Source organism: Pleurodeles waltl, chromosome 1_1 (genome assembly GCF_031143425.1).
Source record: "Pleurodeles waltl isolate 20211129_DDA chromosome 1_1, aPleWal1.hap1.20221129, whole genome shotgun sequence".
NCBI classification, from domain to species: domain Eukaryota; kingdom Metazoa; phylum Chordata; class Amphibia; order Caudata; family Salamandridae; genus Pleurodeles; species Pleurodeles waltl.
In genome coordinates this window covers 893,994,335-894,017,588 of record NC_090436.1, presented here as the reverse complement: position 1 = coordinate 894,017,588, position 23,254 = coordinate 893,994,335, and the positions used below count along the sequence as shown (strand labels likewise).

The following is a 23,254-nucleotide window of genomic DNA, read 5'->3' as shown; positions in this document are numbered from 1 at the left end:
CCTCAATGATGTTTTGGTGAACCTCGGGGACTGTCAGGTGCTGAATACAGCTTGTAAACTCCACCCTCTGGTCACAGCATGCAGCCTGCGTGAAAGGCACATGGACTTTTTCACTACAGGTCATTGCACCAGGTCACTGTAAGTCACCCCTATGACAGGCCCTCCTAGCCCAGAGGGCAGGGTGCAAGTTCCTGTGTGTGTGGGCACCCCTGCACTAGCAAAGATGCCCCATGAACTCTAATTCCATTTTCTTGGACTGTGGGAGTGTGGTGACACCATTTAATACGTGTACTGGACATAGGTCACTACCTATGTCCAGCTACATAATGGTAACTCCGAACCCAAGGCATGTTTGGTATCAAACATGGCGGAATTCTACCCAAATACTGTTGCCAGTATTGGAAGTGTTATTCCATGCACTCTGGGGGCTCCTTAGAGGATCCCCATCATTGCACCTACCAGCCTTCTGGGGTTTTCCGGGCAGCCCAAGCTGCTGCCACCCCTCAGACAGGTTTCTGCCCTCCTGCTGCTTGAAAAGCTGAAGCCCAGGAAGGCAGAACAAAGGATTTCCTTTCGGGGAGGTGGGTAACACCCTCTCCCTTTCGAAATAGGTGTTACATGGATTGGGAGGGGTAGCCGCCCCATGCCAGTGGTATGCTTTGAAGGGTACATTTGGCACCCTCTGTGCATAAACCAGTCTACACTGGTTCAGAGACCTCTAGTCCCTGCACTGGTGTGAAAGTGGACAATGGAAATGGGAGTGACCACTCTCCTGTCAATCACCACCCCAGAGGTGGTGCCCAGAGCTCCTCCAGAGGGTCACTGGGTTCTGCCGTCTTGAATCCAAGGTTGGCAGGGACCTCTGGGAGCATCTGAATGGCCAGGTCAGGAGGGTGACGTCAGAGCTCCCTCCTGATAGGTGCTCACCTTGCTTGGTGACCAATCCCCCTTTCAGGATTATTTAGGGTCTCTCTCTTGGGTTGGTCCTCAGATTCAACTTGCAAGATTCCAGCAGGACTCCTCTGCAACCTCTGCTTCTAGCCACTGGAACCGCAACTGGACCCTCCAGGAACTTACAATCTGCATCCACGACGAAAACTGTGCTTGCAACATTGTTTCCACGGCTCCTTCCAGCTTCTGCAACATTTCTCCGGCTGTGCATCCTCTGAGGGTGGCAAGTCTTCAGTCTGCACGAGAAGGAGGAAGGACTCTCCCTTTGAGTGAAGGAGTCACTCCCCTGCACCCGCAGGAACCAACTGCAGCGATGACCGGCTGCGTGGATCTCCTCTCATCCTGAGCTGCATGGATCCTAAATCACAGGTGGTGGTCCGGAGTAGTCCTCTTGGTCCTCTGCCAGCTGTCCAAATTTGGTGGATGTAAGCCCTTGCCTTCCTACACAGGACAGTACACCCGTACACCGCATCTTGTTTGCATCCCCTCCAAGGAATCTTCAGGCTCCACGTAGCCCCAGTCCCCACCACTCCTTCCTGCAACGCACAACCCTCTGTATGCTTCTCCTGTGGCGTGGGACCTTTCTGCAGTAGTGCTGTGTGGGCTGCTCTGTGACTCCGGGTTCCTCATCCATTGGGTCTCCTGTGGGGGCCTCCTCTTCTTCTTTGGACTCTCTGCCTTGCTGAGGATCCCCCTAGGACCTCCCATGTGGGTTGAGTCCTCCTGGACCTTGCTGGTCTCCAGCAGCTCCACCGCGACTTTTGCCTTTGCCAAGGCTTGCTGGTGGCTTTTCCATGCCACTGACCTACTGCAACCATTCATCCAGCGTGGGACGTCGAATGCATCCTCCAGGAACTGCTCACCTGCCCCAGGGCTGCATTCCTGACCGTCTTCGTCCTACCGTCGACCAACTCCTACATCCACAGCTGGATGGGTAAGTAGCTCCTACTCCTCCTGGACTCTTCTGTGGCTTCTGGACTTGGCCCCCTTCTTCCACTGGTCTTCCTCTTCAGGAATCCACCGCTGGTTTCTTGCAGTCTTGTCTGGGTGTTGCATTTTCTTAATTTTCTTCCTTTTGGGTGGTTTGTGGAAAATAGAGTAATTTACTCCTTTCCTCCTGGTCGCTAGGAGGCACTGTGGTACTTACCTTTGGGGTTTACGAGTACCCTCAGTTCCCCTCTATACATTCCACTTACCTAGGTAGGGGTCCTGTGTTCGATTTCCATGTTTTTAGTACATGTTTTGGGCTCCCCCTGGGGTCACTACCATTTCCTAGCGTGGGAACCGACTGGTCCAAACCAATACAACCACCTCAGACAAAATTCTGGTCCCTCTGGTGAGAGCAAGTGCTCTCAAGGGTTCAGAACAAAAAGTGTGCTCTGGGCAGAGGTGTGACCTCCTCTCCCAGTTAGGGTGGACATTTCAGGGCAGGGAGCTTCAAAGGCTATGTCGCATTTTAAATGCTACCTGGGCCTCCCAAATGATGGAGGAAGCCGACCCCCAGTACCTGACCCCACTTTTGGCGGCAGGGCTGGTGGGAAAATGAGGTAAATTAGGAGGAGTGCCCACTAAATACCAGTCCCACCCCTAAGATGGACGAGCTACTTTTGAAATTCCTTCATCTTGTGTGGAAGGAATTAGGCCAATAGGGTTAGGGCTATTCCACTCCCCAAAGGAAGTATTCAGGAACAAATGTAGTCACCCTAAAGGTGAGTAGCCCATTGGCTACCACCTGGCACTCTCTGTAACACCCCTAAATTCAATATTTAGGAATCACCCCTGAACCCTAGAATCAGATTCCTGCAACCTAAGAAGAACTGGGCCCGATGACAGCAGATAAGACTGAAGATACCAACTGATATGGCCCCAGCCCTACTGGCCTGTCTGCAGCCCTCAAGAAAACCTGCACCCAGAAGGCAACTGTCCTGCACCCTAACTACCTCCAAAGCCTTGAGAGGACTGGCTGCCTTTGGAAAAGACCAAGAACTCCAGTGGACTGCGGACCTGTCCAGAAGAAACCGTCTCTAAAGAAGAGGGAGCTTGCCTGTGGGACCACGAAACCCAACACCAGAAGTGACCACTGCACCCAACACCCCTGACCCGATGCCCTAAGACCCACCGGTCATGTGAAGGTTCGCAGTGCTTCCAACAAAGAGTGATGCCTCCTCTCCAGCGATGCCTGCAGCCTGAATCTGAGGGATTCCCCTGACTGCGACCTGCCTGCTGAGCTGAATCCGACATCTAAAGACATCCCCTGCAGCTGGAGCGCCTGGGTCTTGGGTAGCCAAACCAACAGGGTGCCTATGACCCCTGGCATCTCAACTTACCTGGGCAGCTGTGACTTGACCCCTCCCGGCCTCCTGGCCCGAACCTGCAGCCTGTTTCTGGAGGCCATCTCTGCCATCGAGATACATAGGGCACCCAACATTGTGTTTGCACTCTATACCCGGCCGACCCTGAACCAATGAGGTTGTACGTTTGGTGCTGTCTTGTGGCCCACCTTGTACCTACCCGAACACCAGGATATCAACCTCTGAACTCTGAACCTGTGAGCAGTCCTGTAGTGGATACCTCCTGTCTCCATTGGAAAGCAATGGCCACCCGACACTGTGTTGGCACTCTGCACCCGGCCGCCCCATGCCTCTGAGGGTGTACGTTTGGTACTGACTTGTGATCCCACTTACACCTTAACACCCAGAGTCCCACCTCTGCCTCTGCTGCTACTTGCCTGTAAGCAGCACGTCAACATCCCCGTCCCTCTTCACCCCCCCAAGCCTCCATTGACCAACATTGGCACCGACCTCAACTTTAACCTCCACACCCAGCTGCCCCGTGCCACTGTAGGTGCACCTTGGGTAAAGCTTTGAGTGCCCTTTCCGTTCCAACCGGACAGCAATTTGCTAGACACGCCTATGTCATAGTGCACACACATGTTTGCCTATGTAGAAAAAATCCCCATTAGCGATCCAGTAAACAGTACATTGGGAACCCAGGGCTGAGGTACATGCCTTTACCATGCAGAGGACTTTTCCGCCCCAACAACCCTTCCTGCTATCCTCGCACACATAAGAAGGCACACAGGGGGTCCCATGCCTCTCGATCTAGTCCTGAAGTCGGTCGTGGTCGAGAGTCCATTCCACAGCCTGTCTATTTACAACCCAAGTTTCTGGGGCTATCTGCGTCACTGAGGCAGATCCAAGACTTGTGTGTGTGACCATGCTCCTACTACTCTGATCCCTTTAAACTCCCTCTGACCTGCCTACAGGCCCCATGGAGTCGAGAGGCCCTCCATTCGGGACACAGCTGGCAGGTTTGCTGTTGGCGCCAACTCGACCATCTGAACCAGTCACCTTGCCTACTTGGGCACTTTTACTGACTCTGCCTACAGCTTCATAATTTACACTTTTGCCTGGAACGTCGACATCAGTGGTGACTCAGTCATCTTTGGAGGAAGAGGTGATTTTTGCTTTCTCAGACTCAAGTCTGTGCTCCTACGGCCTCGACCAAGGCTGCCGAACCACAGCCTTGTGCCTTGATACTGTATAGTCTTAGCCACCCCTCACCCCCACTCGAGGCAGGACAAACACACACTATATTGCTGGTTTGGAACAGATTTGTGTAAGGACTATCAAGCAAGTAATGAAATTTGCCAACCCTACCATGAGGAGAACTAGTATGACGACCTCCAGGATTCCAGTAGCCTTAACACCTCACCCTGACTCTGACATCATCACACCTGTAGGACGTGCCACTGAGAAAAGTGTTTCCTTTGGTATAGTCATGCAAAGGGCAGCCTAAGTGCTTTACCTATAGCCAACAACTTTAGAGGTCAACTTTAAAGTCCTAACAGATGTACTTTGACTGGGGCAGACCAGTACTGTACCTCTTCTGCCTTTCAGTGATGCACTGACCAACATCCTCTTGGGGGCATGGGTCAGACATCGTTCTGGCCCCCCCAGTAAATCACCACAAGACTCCACTGCCCTGCCCCAGGTGACCCTGCATTTCTCAGTACCCCTACTCCGAACATTTAGTAGTTTGACGAACCCTAAAAAGTTTCCGACTGCTCCCATGGATAGGGAGTCCACCATTGTAGAGACATTTGGAAAGAGGATATCTTCCTCTACAGGTTTGGCCTTCTGGTCAGTTAGTACCTGTTGGCTGCTGAGTGGATACTCCCACATTCTTTGGGATTCGGTTGGTCATATCCTCCCAGCTATACCAGATGACCCACCCTCCCCCATACTAACTCTGAACATTCAGGGTGGCAGTGATGCTGCTAAATTTACGGTTCGCTGCAGGCTACACCATCAACTCTGTCAGGTGAGCAATTTGCGCTAGTGTTGACATCCATCACCCTGCCTGGCTGCAGTCAGCAGGCTTTTAAGGCGATGTCAGTTTGTCCCCTGGCTGCAGTCAGCAGGCTTTTAAGGCGATGTCAGTTTGTCCCTTATGGAGATGCCCTTTGACAGGACTCTGTTTTTTTTGGTGGGCGGGGCGGGGGGTTTAGGGGTCAGGCTTGATACCACCCTTTAACTCTTCAAAGAGAGAAGAGTCACTTCACACTCCTTGGGCCTGTCTGCTCCATCATGCCAGCCGCCTCAGTCTTTCCATTCGATTTGTGGCTCTGGGAGAGAAACCCCATACAGGAGGCTGCTTCAGCCTCAGCAGGGTTCCCAGTCCTTTCATAGCCGATGCTGTGGCACCCACCAGCCCGCAGTCAGGGACACTAGGCCAATCAGTCCATTCAAGCACCATCCCCCACCCTTCCTCCCATGGCACCTCCTGGCAATCCTCTTTAGCTTCCCTTTAGTGGAGCACAGCCACCTGGTTGGTGGCAGGGTACAATGGTTCTTACTGGGTTGGCAGACCTAACCTCAGACAGGCGGGTGTTACAAATTGTACAGAATGGGTATGCGCTAACCTTTCTGGCTGCTCCGCCGCACCTTCCTCCAATTCTGGAACAACTGAAGGAGGACCATCTCCCTGTCTTACGACAGGAAGTGCAAGTCCTGTTGGCCAAAGGGGCTATTGAGTGGGTGCCTGCACCTGAAGTGGGTTGTCGTTGCTACTTGCGCTACCTTCTGGTGCCAAAGAAGAGCACAGGTCTTTGTCATATTTTAGACTTGCACTCTCTCAACCACTTTGTCCGGAAGGACGAATTCAAGATGCTCACCTTGGCCTAGGTCTTGTCTGCTCTTGACACTGGAGACTGGATGGTGGCATTAGAGCTCCAGGGCATCTATTTTCATATGCTCATCCTGCAGGCCAATCATTGTTATCTTCGGGTTTGTGGGTGGACAGGAGTTTTTCCAATTCATTGTGCCCCCTCTTTGGTCTCACCAGTGCCCTTCACGTGTTCACAAAATTAATATCAGTGGTAGAAGCACACCTTTGAAAGTTGGGGACCTGGTCTTCCCCTACCTCGCCAGCTGGCTTTTAAAGGCAGGTTTGCCTGAGGCAGTTGTCAACAAACCTTAGACTATGGCAAACATCCTGTCATCTTTGGGGTTCACCATCAACGTGCCAAAGTCACACCTGACTCCTTCTCAGACGATCCCCTTCATTGGAACCATTCTGGACTGTTTGGATTTGGGCCTTTACCCCAGATGTGACAGTTTAGGAAGTTCAGGCTGTGATCCCGATCTCTTCATAGTCTGTCCTGGATTTCAGTGAGGTCAACTATGTGACTGTTGTGACTAATGACCTCCTGCATCCTGCTGTTCTAGGACACCACATGGCATATTTGGGTTTCTACAATGTTAGATCTGTCAGCCTTAGGATGGCCTTTCCTCCAAACTTTTTTCCTTACTGCTCCTGTTTTTGCTGAATTTGTTTTTGTTGGTGTTTGTTGCCCTTAGGATTCTGCACCCTTTACCACTGCTAGCCAGTGCTAAAGTGCTTATGGTCTCTCTTTTAAACATGATGAATGTGTCTTACACCCAATTTGGCATATTTCATTTACCTGTAAGTCCCTAGTAAAGTGGTACTACCTGCACCCAGGACCTTTAAATTAAATGCTTCTAGTGAAACTGCAGCAATTATTGTGCCACCCACTTAAGTAGCCATCGACAAGACGGAGATCATCATCTTCAGAAACGCCACCTCAGCTTAGGACGACTCCTGGTGGCCCCCCGCACCGAGTGAGCACACCTGCAACTTAGGAATCATCCTTGACTCCTCCCTGTCCATGACCCGCCAGGTAAACTCTGTTGCCTCCTCCTGCTGACACACGCTCTGCAAACTCCGGAAGATCTTCAGATGGATCCCAGCAGACTGTCGCAGGACAGTCACCCATGCCTTAGTCACGAGCAAGCTCAACTACAGCAACGCGCTCTATGCCGGCACCTCAACTAGGAACATCAAAAAACTTCAACTCATCGAGAATGCTGCCGCCAGACTCATTCTGGACCTCCCTCGCCGAGAACACATCTCCCAACACCTGAGGGACCCTCCACTGGCTCCCGGTCGAGAAGCGAATCACATTCAAGCTTCTCACCCACACGTACAAGGCCATACACAATGCAGGACCAGCCTACCTGAACCACCTTGTCTCCTTCCACACCCCCACCAGATCCCTCTGCTCCGCCCAGATGGCCCTGGCCATCGTCTCTTGCATCCACAAAACCACTGCTGGAAGACCATCTTTCACCTACACTGCAGCAAAGAGCTGGAACAACCTCCCCCTGCACCTCAGACAAAGCCGGTCGCTCACCATCTTCACGAAGAACCTCAAGAAGTGGCTCTTTGGATGAGGTCCCTCCCCTCCAGGGCCTTGAGTCCCTCACGGGTGAGTAGCCGTGCTTTACAAATATTGATTGATTGAAACATGTCTCAGTTGTGCCATTGCAGCCTGTGTGCAGTTTTAAACTGCCATTTTGACATGGCCGAATGAACCTTTTGCCAGTCCTAACCTCCTTTTTTAATACTTGTAAATCACCGATAGGGGAGGCCCTGCACAGCTCACAGGGCAGGGTGCTGTGTTTTTAAGGAGTTGGACATGTTCTTTTAACTTAGTTTTTCACCACTGCAAGGCCAGCCTCTCCCATAGGATAACAGTGGGTTAACTTATTACATTTATTAAGTGATAACTTTCAGTTGGAAGCAGATAGGAATGTTAAGTTTGGTCCCTAAAGAACTGTAATTTAAAACCTCTTTAATGGTAAAGTTGGATTTTAAGTCAGTTCTGAAAATGCCACATTTAGAAAGTTGGCATTTCTTGTCCCAACCATTTGGTGCCTGCAGCTTGTATAGCTGGCATTTGATCTTTTGTTTATTGCTACTACACAATGAGACAAAGGGGGAATAGGTGTTGGCAGAATGGGCCATTTCTGACTTGATAGGCAGGCAGGGTGGTCACCTTCCACACTTGCACATCATAAAGACTCTGCCTCAGCACACTCGCAAAGGCTTGACATTATTTTTTGTGCCACACACAGAAAGGATTTAGCTACCTTGAACCAAGCACTCTGTCTGCTGTGAGTCTTGCCTTCCATGTGGTGCCTCCTCAGTCCTGGACCCTTCGCCAGAAGGTGCTCTGTCAGCCCAGCTGAGGTACGAGTAGAACAGGTGCAGCTCAACACATCTCACAGCCTTGCAGGAACTCACTGCTCCTTGGAACCACCACTACTCGGTGCATGCTAAATGAAGGACCTTGCGACACAGCCCTGCAGCATCTCAAAACAGCCACTACGTGATGCATTCTCAACACAGGACCCTGGACTGCAGCCATCTAGCTCCTCGGAACCACCTGTGCATGACACATCCTTGACGCAGGATCTCACACTGTGGCCACGCAGCTCCTTGAAACCACTGCAGTGTGACACATCCTCAAAGCAAGACCTCGCATTGCAACATCAATCACTGCTGCTTGACGCATCGTCAACATGGGACCTCGCAACACTCCGCCACCAGGATTTAATGTACTTTGTTCAGCTGGCCTAACATGGTCCATGTAGCCAGGCTCTATTCCGGTCGGCCTGAACTTGTGATTTTGTCCGGGTCTGGTGTATCCAAGTAACCACAGTTTGCGCTGTGTTACCTAAATCTTTTTTAAATTGCATATCTCCAGTTCTGCTATTTGGATTTTTGTCATTTTGGTTCCAAATAATTTATTAAAATGTACTCTATGTGTCTAAATTGTTGCAGGATTTTCCTTATGTTGTTATCTTTATTACTGTTTCAAATGCTGCATACTTTACACATTGCCTCTGAATTAAGATTTTTCTTTTTTTATGCCAAGCTACCACATGGGTAAACACAGGTTAATTTGGGGTTTGGTCTTGTTTTACCCTGACAAGAATGTGGTTGCTGCTTGAGTAGGGTTTCACCCCCACCTCTCCACTCCTCAGACCAGTCCCCTAATTTCCTGCAAGTAGGATCTGACGTCTCAGTGGGTCAGATTTTCGAAGAGACTGCAAAAGATATGCAGTGGTGGTTGCAAGAATGCAGTTCGGCAGACTGCAGCCTCTGTTAGGAATGCAATTGGGCCTACCCCACCCAGAGCGGACAGTGATGAAAAATGCATCACTCCTGGGATGGGGAGGCCACCTGGAAAAGACGGGGATCTGAAGTCTGTTGGCTCTGCGGAGGTCCGGCTTAATATCAACCTTCTGGAGCTGAAGGCCATCAGGTTGGCCCTGAAAGACTTCCTTACATCCATCGGGGAACAAACTGGTACAGATGCTTTCAGACAACACCAGAGCCATGTGGTATTGCAACAAGCAGAACCAAGTGAATTCCTAGGCCCTGTTCCAGGAGGTGCTATAACTCTGGAAATGGCAGAACCATTAAGCGATTTTCCTTGTGGTGAATCACCTGGGAGGATCTTTGAATGCAAAGTGTGGACAATTGCAGCCATCAATGCCTAAAAAATCATGAGTGGCAGTTACTTCCAGAGGCGATGCAAGGTTTCTTCCCTGAATAGGGAGAAACTTGGCTTCATCTATTCTCCACTGTTGAGAATGCTCAATGTCAGCAGTTCTAGTGTTGGAGTTTCTGAGGCATCTCTTGTTAGGAACTTGGGACTCATGTATGCCTTCCCACTGATTGCTCTTCTACCCTGAGTTCTGAAGATCAGGACGGACCAGGCCCGAGTCACCTTAGTGGCCCCGAATTGGGCATGGAGAGTATAGTATTCATAGCGCATGAGCATCTGCCCTTCAATTAGGCTGCTTCTCCAGGAGGACCACATATCACAGCAACTAGACAGGTTTCTGCACCTCCTGCATTAGCAATCTCCATCTTCATGCTTGGAGATCGAGCAGTGACAGCAGAACACATCTGACCTTCCACCAGAGATTGTTACTGTCCTCTTGACAATCAGGCATCCCTCGTCAAAAACTGTATAAGCTCGTCATCAAGACAAGCTTGTGGTTTGGTACAGCACACACTAGATAGATCCCCTGCAGACCAAATTATCTTACTTTCTGTTTGGTTTGACTTTTGCCCGGCTCAAGTCAGCTTTAGGTACAGTTAAAGCGTACCTTTCATCTCTTTCTGCCTTCTTACTGTTTCTGGACCACCCTTCACAATTTAAATCACCAGTTGTAATGTGTTTTTTAAAAGGCCTGCAGCACCTTAACTTGGTCTTCACATATTTGATGTGCACTCTTTGAGCTGCTTCATAGCTGCCCATTGCAGCTTCTTACTCTCAAGATGGTGTTCCTTGTCACTATAACATTGGGGCATGGAGTGAGTGAGTGAGCTTCAGACTCTGCGTCAGTGCTCTGTACACTACTTTCTTCCCAGACACACTGGTTATTCAGATACGGGAATCCTTGTTGCTGAAAGCTGACACACCATTTCACATCATTCAAACCATCACCCTGCTAGCGTTCTGTGCTCCACCTCACCCCTCTAATGAGGACAGACGTCATCGTTTTCACCTCAAAAGAGCACTGAGCTTTTACAGAGAACACCTGGTGCACACGTAGCTCTTTGTGAGATTATGTTGGGATGGAAAAGTCCCTCAAATGGTGACAGATATGCACCCCTGCCCTGAGAACCCCAACTGCAATGATGACTAGATCCCGGGTGCTGATTTTTGTTGTTATGGGTGAACATGTTTCAAGTGCATCAAAGGCCTTGTAGGAAAGTGCCCCTTTTGGACATGGTCACCCCTACTTTTTGCTCACTGGTACTGAGTTTTTTGACTGAGATGCACTGGGTCCCTGCTGAACAGGTCACCAGTGCTCTATCCCTAAAAACTGGTAACAATGTGGACAATTGCCACACACTGCTCTACCCTCATAAGTCCCTAGTAAGAGGTACCCCTAGTACTAAGGCATTGGTAGTGGAGAAGGACCTTAAGGGCTGCAACAAGTTGCACTCAGATGTCTTGGTGCAGGTCAGGTGAAAACACAACATGGCACAACCATTGTGTACCATGCCCCAATCACAGCATCTAAGTATATGGAAGTCAGTCACCCCATTCCAAGTGAGAGGTGAAGCCATCTTAAGGTATGTACTGGGAACTTCTCATTACTTATTTCCCAGCTCCATAACGGCTTCTCTGAAAACTATGGTGTTTGGTATCTAACACCTCGTCTTAATAAATCCAAGCTGATGCCAGCCTCGGATTTATTATGACATACACCCAGATGGCACCTTACAGGTGTCCCCTGAACCCAACTAGTATCTTAGTGTGTTGGCTGACTGGTCTCAACCAGCCTGCCACCACTGACAGGTTTCTGACCCACTGGAGATGAGTCTATGCTCTCAGAGACCTGAAACAAAGCCTGCTCCAGAAGAAGGTGTTATCAACTACTCCAACAGGATGGCTTGTAAATCTGCATACCAAGGCCAGGGACTTCAAAGACCCTGCCGCCTATGGTATGCGACCCCGACTTCCTCAGTCCTGGGTGTTGCCACCACCTGCCCTGAGGCCCACTTGGCTAGAGGACAGGTGGGAAAATTAGTCAGTAGGCGTGTACCGACTTTGCGCTAGCCTCACTCCTATGGTTGGCTACCTGAACTAGACATTCAAAGGGTTTCACCATCTTGTTTTTGGTGGATCTAGGCCTTCTGGGACAAGGATTATGCCCACAGGAAGTGGTCATAGAGGGGGTATAATCACTCCAAGGGTAAGTAGCCCATTGGCTACTACTCTACACTCCCCTAAATGACTGAAATTGAGTATTTAGGCGGACCCCAGACACCAAAAGAACAGATTCATCTGACCTAAAGAAGAAGAGCCAAAGGAACGAGAACTGTAGACGACTGGCGGACTTTTGGCACAAAACCCTACCTGCTCCTGTACCGACAATCATGACAACGCAACTTGTCCTGCCGCTGTGGGGACTACAAAAACCTTTGAGGTTCTCCAGCGGTTTGCCAGCCCATCCGCATCTCCTTTGGAGTGGAGGAGCCACTTCCCTGCTTCCTGCAGGCACCAACCGCAGCATCCAGTCCATTGTACTGCTGACCACTGGGGTTCATTGACACAGCAGATGTCCAGGAGGAGGTCACCATGCTCCAAGAGACCAGTCCCATCTCCCCTCCAAGACAGAAGATACCAGGGCCAACCAGAGCCAAGCTGCACCAATACCTGCGGTACTGAACCCCTTGCAACAATGAAGGCTTGTTGAAGCCCAATCCAGACTCCAACAGCATGTCCAAAGACTTGCTGCCCAGAAATGTCAGCACCACAGAGGGCATCTTCCAGGGCTGTCCAGCTGTCCTGTTTTTGTTCCTCTTTCTGCAGGTCCCCCACAGATCTGTGAGTGCCTTGACGCAGGAGCACTGACGACAAAGGTCCACAGCATCTGAGCTCACCGGCCCAGGTCCATGACATCCAACAGTGTACTCCTGCTCCCAGGACCCCACCGACGAGTCCCCCTTTGGGAGCTCCCGTACTTGTCCCCAACTCCTCCCTTGCACTTTCTTTCTAAGTGGCCCCCCTTGTCTCCAAGTGTAAGGGGCGCAGGAAAACAGACTTGACTAGCACCACGGTACCCGGATGCCCCGGGGCAGGTAACACTGAAATGATAATCTTTTGTGTGACTTTATACCCCTAACATCCTACTACCTAAAAGGGGCCCCTGAGAACTGTTAGCAAGGACCCCTGTGCAATAAAAGTACATTTAAACCTTTACCATGTAAAAGCATATTTGAATAAAAATGTTACTTACTTGCAAATCTTCATAAAACTGCGGCAGTACTTAGTCTCTTGAAAGTATTCTGGTGTTGAAACATAAGATAAACAAAGTAATTATTTCTCTAAACAATTGTTCTTGAGTTCCTTCTCGAGTGTCTCATTTATTGATTCTGTGTTTTCAACAAATGCTTAACACTATCCTGTGATAAGCATACCTGCTCGCCTACACTGCGACAAAAGAGAGTTTTTGGGATTGTCATTTTTACACCTGTACTATCTGCATAGTGTACCTCTACATTTAGTACACTACATAGATAGCCAAGCCTGTCTTGTTGGACCGGAAGGAGTGCCCAAAGCACTACCCTCATACTATCGAAAATACTACTGCTTTTTCCAGGATTTAAGTAGTACCAGCGTGGTGCTGGCAGCATACAATGTGTATGATCAGTGGAAGTGAGCAGAACTTACTTGTGTCATTGGAGTGAGACCTACTGGCTTACCCGTGTAAGGTTCCACTTTTATCTGCTTAACTCACCCCGGGCCTACATCAAGTTTGTATATAGTGCTGTGTGCATGGGTGCCTATGAATGGTACAATACACAGTAGACTTTGGGTTCCATTTTGTGAGATCCAGGGCTGACTGGAGGAGCATGGGGAGACAGGAGAATCCCCCACTCCAGACAGATTTGTGTAATGCTGCATTCCTGAGAGGTAGGTGGAACACACACTGGAGGAAGGCGAGCCAGCCACTTCAGAGGGTGATCTTTGATTCAGGGAGAGGTCACTGAAAAGCTGCCTGGGCACACCCTGAGGAATGCGATGGGGGCTAATAAGAAAATCATAAAGAGTTGGATTAGGACCCTGGGGTAACCTTTTGATGCACATATCACTGTGGCTGACATCCAAGTGTGAACCTCTAGTCACTCCCATGGCTTGTATATCAATCAGATATTTGGAGTTGCTCCTTCTGTCACAGACTGCTTTTTGAAAGAATGGACACTTGAAAAGGAAGCAGACTCTAATCACAAACTAAAAAGCCTTTGACCTTAAATCACAAGTGTTGTCTTTAAATGGACTATTAGAAGCGGAACTCACGACTTCCAAAATTGTCAAGCATCCAGTATGTTGAGGAGGACAAGCTCTGCAAAGCTTCTGCTGTGGCCAGAACTGGAGGCTAACGGCTGCCAGTCTACCAGCTGGGTGTGGGGGCATCACCCAGGAACATCCAAGATCACGTGCCCAGAGAGTCTGGAGCACCAGCGCCTGCTTGTTTGCCAAGACCAGTGTGCCCTGTGAGGAAAAGGAAAGTGCTTTGAGGGAGTGAGGTCCTGGCAAGTGAATCCATGTAGTGAGGTGTGGGGAGACAGCTGCTGCACCCATAAGGTCATCTATATGTATATTCAAGTTGGCGACCCCTTATGAAAGAGTGTGCTGCTATGAAGATTGCATGATTGCCATGCCTGTCAGGCTGTAGCCCATGTGCAGAGTAAAGCTGGTGACCCCATATATCAGAGGGGATCGCCATGTACAAAAAATTACTGCTTTGCAGATTGGGCCAGCACCCATGTGCAGCGTAAGGTTGTTGATTCCATATGCCAGAGGGGGCCACCATGAAGAATAAGGAACTTTGCCTGGTTCCAACATCATCAAGAGGAGAGGACACTGTTGTGACGTGTGTGTCCAAGCCCCGACTGAGTATCTGAACTCCAGTGATTGTTCTCACCCTCTCTCCCAACCCATCTGCTGCCCCTGCAGAGCTGTGCATGCTACTAACTGTCACCTGTTGCTGGAGCCCTCCACAGAGTCTGTGGGAGAAACACTCCCAGGGGCTCCAGCAGCGCAACTCCTGCAGGAGCAGTTAAGACTCATCACAGAGCTGAAATGCCCTGGGGGATCTTTTTCTGCTGTGTAGCACTTCAGGGACTGAAACTATTCTGACTTCATGAAGAGTTGGGCTCCTGAGCCTAATCTACTAGCGGGGATTAACCTGAATGTCACCTATAGTGAATTGGGAATAACCACTACTGTTAGTGAGAGGGAAGTGGGACTCTGGGACTTTCCTAACTTACACTAGAGCCTAGACTTCAGTGGGCTTTGTGTATTCCTTGTGTATGCTGTATTTCACTTTTTGTTTGTATATAAATATTACTGTTGTCATAAAAGAAAGTATTTGACTGGACAATCATGTATTGCTGCTCTTCAACATACTTTGAGTTGTGAGCTTGCGTTCACCCACCATACTTACCTCATCCAAGCAGCCATGTATGCTCGACCTGCGCTACCAATGAGAGTCAAGTGCTGAAGGGGTACTTGTGCAGTTACTCAGGGCCCATAGTAGGTCGGGCCCACGGACATCAGGAGTAAAAAGGCCTCAACGGTTGAGCCCAGTAGGTCTTGCTTGTTGTGTGGCCCTTGTAAGGAAATGCCTCCTTGGCATGGTTACCCCCTAACGTTTTGCCTTTGCTGATGCTAAGTTTTGATTGAAAGTGTGCTGGGACCCTGCTAACCAGGCCCCAGCACCAGAGTTTTTTCCCTAAACTGTACCCTTGCCTCCACAATTGGCACAGCCCTGGCACTCAGATAAGTCCCTTGTAACTTGTACCCCTGGTACCAAGGCCCTGATGCCAGGGAAGGTCTCTAAGTGCTGCAGCATGTCTTATGTCACCTGGGGACCCCTTACTCAGCACATGCACACTGCCTCACAGCTTGTATGTGCTGGTAGGGAGAAAATGACTAAGTTGAAATGGCACTGCCCTCGGAGTGCCATGCCAACCTCACTCTGCCTGTGGCATAGGTAAGTCACCCCTCTAGCAGGCCCTACAGCCCTAAGGCAGGGTGCACTATACCACAGGTGAGGGCATATGTGCATGAGCACTATGCTCCTACAGTGTCTAAGCAAAACCTTAGACATTGTAAGTGCAGGGTTGCCATAAGAGTATAATGTCTGGGAGTTTGTCAAACACGAACTCCACAGTTCCATAATGGCTACACGTAAATATTGGAAGTTTGGTATCAAACTTCTCAGCACAATAAATGCACACTGATGCCAGTGTGCAATTTATTGTAACATACACCCAGAGGGCACCTTGAAGATGCCCCCTGAATACTAATCTGACTTCTAGTGTAGGCTGACCACTTTCTGTCATCCTGCCACACACCAGACAAGTTGCTGGCCACATGGGGAGAGTGCCTTTGTCACTCTGTGGCCAGGAACAAAGCCTGTACTGGGTGGAGGTGCTTCTCACCTCCCCCTGCAGGAACTGTAACACCTGGCGGGGTGAGCCTCAAAGGCTCATCCCTTTTGTTATAACGCCCCAGGGCATTACATCTAGTGGAGATGCCCGCCCCTCCGGCTACTACCCCCACTTTTGGTGGCAAGGCTGGAGGAGATAATGAGAAAAACAAGGAGGAGTCACCCACCAGTCAGGACAGACCCTAAGGTGTCATGAGCTGAGGTGACCCCTGTCTTTAGAAATCCTCCATATTGAGTTTGGAGGATTCCCCCAATAGGATTAGGGATGTACCCCCCTCCCCACAGGGAGGAGGCGCCAAGAGGGTGTAGCCACCCTCAAGGACAGTAGCCATTGGCTACTGCCCTCCCAGACCTATACACACCCTTAAATTTAGTATTTAGGGGCACACCAGATCCCAGGAAATCAGATTCCTGCAACCTGAAGAAACAAGAAGGACTGCTGACCTACAAGCCTGTAGAGAAGACAGACGACAACTATTTTGGCCCCAGACCTACCGGCCTGTCTCCAGCTTCGAAAACCTGCAACCAGCAAAGCATCCGACAGGGACCAGCGACCTCAGAAGCCTCAGAGGACTGCCCTGGACTAAAGGACCAAGAAACCCCCGTGAGCAGCGGCTCTGCTCAAAACCAGCAACTTCTTTGCATCAAAGAAGCAACTTTCAAAGACTCACGTTTCCCGACGGAAGCGTGAGACTTCCCACTCTGCACCCGACACCCCTGGCTCGAGATCCAGAGAACAAACACCACTGGGAGGACTCCCCGATGACTGCGACCCCGTGAGTAGCCTGAGACGACCCCCCTGGACTCCCACAGCGACGCCTGCTGAAAGAATCCAGAGGCTCCCCCTGACCGCGACTGCATGTAACAAGGGACCCGACGCCTGGAACCAGCACTGCACCCGCAGCCCCCAGGACCTGAAGGAACGGAACCTCAGTGCAGGAGTGACCCCCAGGTGACCCTCTGCCTAGCCCAGGTGGTGGCTGTCCTGAGAAGCCCCCCCTGTGCCTCCCTGCACCGCTAGAGTGACTCCCCGATGCCTGCTTTGCACACTGCACCCGGCCGCCCCTGTGCCGCTGAGGGTGTGTTTTGTGTGCCTACTTGTGTCCCCCCAGTGCTCTACAAATCCCCCCTGGTCTGCCCCCAAAGGATGCGGGTACTTACCTGCTGGCAGACTGGAACCGGAGCACCTCTGTTCTCCATAGGCGCCTATGTGTTTTGGGCACCTCTTTGACCTCTGCACCTGACCAGCCCTGAGCTGCTGGTGTGGTAACTTTGGGGTTACCTTGAACCCCCAACGGTGGGCTGCCTATGCCCAGGAACTGAGACTTGTAAGTGTCTTACTTACCTCACAATCAAACCTTTACTTACCTCCTACAGGAACTGTTGCTTTTTGCACTGTGCCCACTTTTAAAATAGCTTATTGCCATTTTTACAAAGACTGTACATGATATGGCTTTTATTCAAAGTTACCTATGTGAAGTACCTTGCACTTTATGTGTTTACTTCAAATCTTGAACCAGTGGTTCTTAAAATAAACTAAGAAATGGTATTTTTCAATATAAACACCTTTTGGCCTGGAGTAAGTCTTTGAGTGTGTGTTCCTCATGTATTGCCTGTGTGTGTACAACAAATGCTTAACACTACCCTCTGATAAGCCTGCTGCTCGACCACACTACCACAAAATAGAGCATTAGAATGATCTAATTTTGCCTCTATCTTACCTCTAAGGGGAACCCTTGGACTCTGAGCACACCGTTTCTTACTTTGAAACAGTACATACAGAGCCAACTTCCTACAGCCCTCTTGATGGGGGTTCTGACATTGCTCATGTCAGAAAGATACCATGAGTTAGGCAATCTGTCAAGACACCATCCTGGAAATCCAAATCCGACAGGAACAATGGTTGTTTCACACTTTGCCAACCCAACAGCATTGTTGTGGAGTTTTATTGTAGCATGGTGGAAGGGGAATGGGACGAGAGAGAATTGCAGCCACAGTACAGATTCTGTATTGTTTCTGTATGCAGTACTTTATTATGTGTTCTTTTTTCATAATAGGAAGTATTTGACGGAGCAATAATTTATTACTGCTATTGAACGTGAGCTTGAGTTAACCTCTCGATCTACTTTCCCATCCCAACCACCAGCTCAAATTCAGCCAATCAGAAGCTGAGGTTTAAACATTCAAAAATATTTTGGAATACTGTATAATTATTAGGGGTTTGTGAACATTAATCAAATGTATATGTAAATCTCGAGGGTGCACTTCACTCTTTTGTGAACTTAATATACTCCTCCTTTGTTCAAGATAATTTTACCTGTTCAATCGGTATTTTAGAACATTAAGTGCAGAGTTATTATGGCCCTGAGTTACAAGCTGCTTGGCCACCTTCAACTAGAGAGCCGCATTACATGTAACGAAAAAAATCTTAATAAAAACAAGAATAAGTAAAAAAACTGCATTTGAAGTGACTGTTTTCAATCTAAAATCTCCATATCGTAACCCCGTTTTCATATTTTTGTCATTTGCTTTTTTAATGTATTTTTTTTTCTTCTGTTTTAGGCTGGCGGAAAAGGTACTGGAGACTATTTTTCCAACCTCTTTGTGTCTGAAGAATTGGCTCACAATACCCATCCAGCAGCTACAGTGCTGCCTGTGACCCCAGCTTCTGAACAGCAGCAGCATCAGCATTTCCCTGACATAGACACAGGCACTAGTTTTGATACCGAAAAAAAACATCAAGATGCCCACAGCTACGGTAGCTCATCTTCCTCAAAGAAAAATCACAAGGACATTGAGCTAACTAAGAAAGATTGCTTTATGGAGCAACAGGTTACTAGCCATCACTCCTTAACCAATGCCAACCAAAAGAGCCATGGCAGTAGAAAATCTGCTTCCTCTAGTAGTGGAAAAAGTAAAAGAGATTCCAAACACAAACATTCCTCTCACCATACAAAAGGATCAAATGGAGAATCTGTCATACAAAAAGCAAATCGAAGTAGACCAAAAGTTGAACCCGACTCTAAAAGTACCGGCACAGCTTCCGAATCAGAAATACAAGAACATTTCCATTCACTAGCAAGCCTGCATAGCAGTTCTGGAGATAGACTTTAGATTTTGCTCATTATTCGTACGAATGAATGCACCTGAACGTGGAAGCAGAAAATATGGTTCCCACAAAATTTAGTTAGGTCAAAAACGTGCTAGGCAGAGCCATCTGAGTGTTAATCGACGAACACATTTTTTGTTTTGCTGTTAATTTAGTCAGCACCCTGAATTTACAGTGGTTTTTTAAATATATTTTTATTTTTAAAGCAGTGTGATAAAAGACAATAATTGGATGATACGATAATCTGGAGGTAAGCTCCCCATGTCGTATTGTGTAGTCAAAAACTACTAACCACAACTCCCCCCACCTAAATTTACAATGTTAAGTTGTTTTATCATAGTCCAGTTCTAGAGTCTCTGGCTGTGGGATTAAAATGTGCTGAATAGGGGGCATTGTACCTTCACAGTTTACTATAAAACAAGTTAGCTACAAAGTTGGTAAGGCAAAAAATGGTGACACTTTAAATTTGGAAAAACTAGATTATGATTGAAACTGTTTACATAAGGTGGAAGACGTTTTTCGAAACTGTGATTACTTTAGGCCATTAGACTCTTGCAAAGGCACTATGCAAATATTTGAAATTGCCCTACAAGTTTTCGCTTCATTATGTTTGTATTTAATGCTAGTGAATTGTGCCAAATGAACTGATACTTTGTTATGGAAGCACAGTGGGGGCTCCTTGCTCAAAAGTGTTTGTTGTTGAGCACAACGTATCCTGTGGTTCCAACCACAGTTGTCAGTAACCGATGACTGAAACATTTTAAAAAAAAATGTTATTTTTATTGCTTGTTTTATTGTCTTTTAACAGCTCAAAGTTAACTTTCCCACTGACTTTGTTCTGCAGAATACCATACTTTGGTCCCACCCATGCGTTCCTCCCCTATATCATACAATTGCCTTGCATTTCTGGGCTGTCTAAACATAGTTATCATTGAACAAGTCAATAGTGTGTCTTGTATCAGTGTTGCCTTTATTTGTGGCTACCAGATATACATAAGTGTGTCCTAAAAACGCAAGGCCATGTGACAAAGGTTTATTAGCAGAGTCTGTAACATTCAACATCTTGCTCCAGGTTTACCTAAATAATTATTTTCCACCTTTTACTTCTGTGTTTTTTTTTTCATCAAAAGCAATTTACGAGAGCTCATCCAACAACTTGTTTAATGCTTCACTTGTGTTTGTCCATGGTCGAAGCGGGTCTAGTTTGATTTGCCCAGAGACATATTTGTTCATTGCATGTTTACTTCACTACAGAAATGTACACTTTTGAGCTCAAATTGTTCAGTGACCATCCTGAAGCACAACCTTAACTCATATTTTGGTTCAATTTCCTTTGCACCACGCTCGTACTTTCCAGTCATGTGGTAAGTCTTTAATAAAAACAAACCTGTTCGCCTATTCACCCTGACTAGGAAAAACATTTTTTATTAGTAATTAAATATAATCTGACATATTAAGATTACTTAAGGCAAGTCTCATTACTTTACCCCAAGAAGAAAAACAATTTAAATACAAAGAATAAACTTAAATAATAAAGCACATTGATTAAAGTGGGCATAACTATTACATAAATAATATTTTGTATTGTGATTGCCTGTAATCCAACTAAAGCCCAGGACATTTTATGAATCTGCAACCTCTTCTCAAATTTGTAGGTACTAAGGCCAGCAGCATTACAAAGGCCCCTGCAGCCCCTGTAATGGCCGGGTTATGTTGGGGAGGCGCGGGGGTAAAGCTCCCGGGACCCCCCCCCCCCCTCTCTGGCACTGAGCATGGGTGACGGGTGCCCGGCTGAGTGCTCTTGACTAGGGATGGAGCATGGGGGCCCCCTCAAGTTTTGTTACACCACTGGCTGAAGCATCATATATTTTCAAGTTTATACTTTAAACGTCTAAATTTAGTTGAACAATGAGGTAGAAATGTGTTTTTGAATTAAAAAGCAAAGAGTTAGTCAGTATTTCTTGTTAAAAGAAATTACTCTTAGGTTGTTGATTTTATAGTAGTCTATCCTGAATTGCCCTATGAGGTAATGCTGTGTTACAAAAACTGTGTTTTCAGAGCAATAACTTAAAGAGAAATCAAATTTATTTTAGACACTTCCATATTTTGTGTTGCCCCATTTTCTTTACATCTGTGTTACACGCTGCAAAATATTGGTTATGTAGTTTTAAAAGGTACAAGTTGGGACTGCTTAATATTGCTTACTTTGAATGAAAAATTACTGGTTGAGTGAGTTTTTTCTGTCACTTGCTTGGATTGCTGATCTCGCAGGGGGAGCGTCGCTCAAGTCCAGAAGTCCAGTAAGAGTATGAGAGACAGGCCAAAAACAGATCTTTCCACCTCTCTGTGTGTAAGGATGTACATGATATACACCTGCCGTATCGCTTGCCCCTTCCAGACTTCCAAATGCTGTGATGGGCAAAATAGGTGAGCACAAGGCAATTTTCACATATTCATTGGAATTCGTGCATGTTCAAGTTGCCTTCGTGAACTTATTCACAGTACAAAATGTGCTTTTCTCCTCATGTGTGTGTTCATAGGTGGGGCAGGTGATCTTTGTAAATTGTGCCCTTTTAGTTTTAAATAAGTGTGTAGGTCTCATTCAGTTATTGGCCTGATAAGGCATGTTTTTGGTCAAAATATATAGATTTGTTGATGGGTAGCTGTCAGCAGTAATTTTCCACCAAGTTGCAAATGTTTTCAGAAAGACAAAGAGATTGAAGGTCGTTGTCTGTGATGTCACTTGGAACTCCCAAAGGACCAACCCCCGCCAATGCCTTTCAAATAAATTAAAAAAATAAGACCTGGGGCCTTATTATATATTGTGCCATTAAGGCGTAGCAGGTGTCTGCACCAGCGGGGCACAAAGGTATTTCAGAAGGGGCCGTAGACACGTGGGTGTCCCCTTCTGTAATACTTACAGCGCTGGTGCACATGTAGCACCAGCAGCATCGTGAGAGGGCGTTTCCTCATGTACATGCAAATGAGGGACTTACTTTGGAATGGGTGCAAAGGCACACTTTCAGCGTGCCGCCAAACGCAGCTCTCTGGACCCCCGAGACAGCCCCATGCAGGCGCACTTCCTGCACCTGTCCGCAAATGGATCTCTTGCCCCTCTTCAAAGTACAGCCTTGGCCTGCCCGACGGCAGCGCAGGTTCGGGGCAGCCCGTTGTCTGTAATTCAGCACACTGTCCCTGTTTGCACCCGGCGCACCTTTTAAAATGCGAGCTGTGGCACAAACAGGGAAAGAGTGCTTTATACATAAAGCAGCCCTTAGTATCCTTCACCAACACCTCCTGCACATTCCTTACAGCTCTCGTTCTGAAGCTGCATTCTGTGCTGTCAATGTGAGAGTGAAGGTCAATGTGCGTTTCTGAGAACCACTACCAGTGGAACCTGAAATCTCCTGTTTGCTGCGTGTCTGTCTAGAATTGCAGCTCCCTGGAAAGGCAGCAGTTTGCAGAGTTAAATCACCTCCTTTAGTACCACAACTCTCTTGTGTCTGCAGAGACCCTTGAGACAGCGGACTGTCAGCTGACATGGTACTGCTTACCTCTGGTTTCTGAAGGCCCGTCGGAGGAGGCAGATCAGTCTTTGCTTCAGAGCCCAGTTTTTCCATTGCTTTGGCATCATAGTAGTAAATAACCTGGTTTCTGATCCAGTGTTTTTGATAATCCATACGTAGCAGTTTGGTTGGTACTATACTGTAAGTAACGACTAGCATTCCTTTTAAATCTTAGACTTCTAGAATGCCCCTATATACCATAAAGGAATACATTGATGAATGGTCTATCAGTTTTGCCTAAAGTTGGTATGGCGATAACATGTATTTAAATAGAGTAT

The 23,254-nt window shown here is 47.9% G+C and overlaps 1 protein-coding gene across 1 annotated transcript in view; it reads left to right on the top strand.

The window, feature by feature from the left end:
* Positions 1-20,949, top strand: part of CEP78 (centrosomal protein 78) — a 462,742-nt gene extending 441,793 nt beyond the window's left edge. The window contains exon 16 of the mRNA XM_069230075.1: positions 18,864-20,949. Coding sequence (XP_069086176.1) covers positions 18,864-19,415 — 552 coding nt within the window. The 3' untranslated portion in view covers positions 19,416-20,949. The remainder of the gene's footprint in view (positions 1-18,863) is intronic.
* Positions 20,950-23,254: the final 2,305 nt, after the last annotated feature.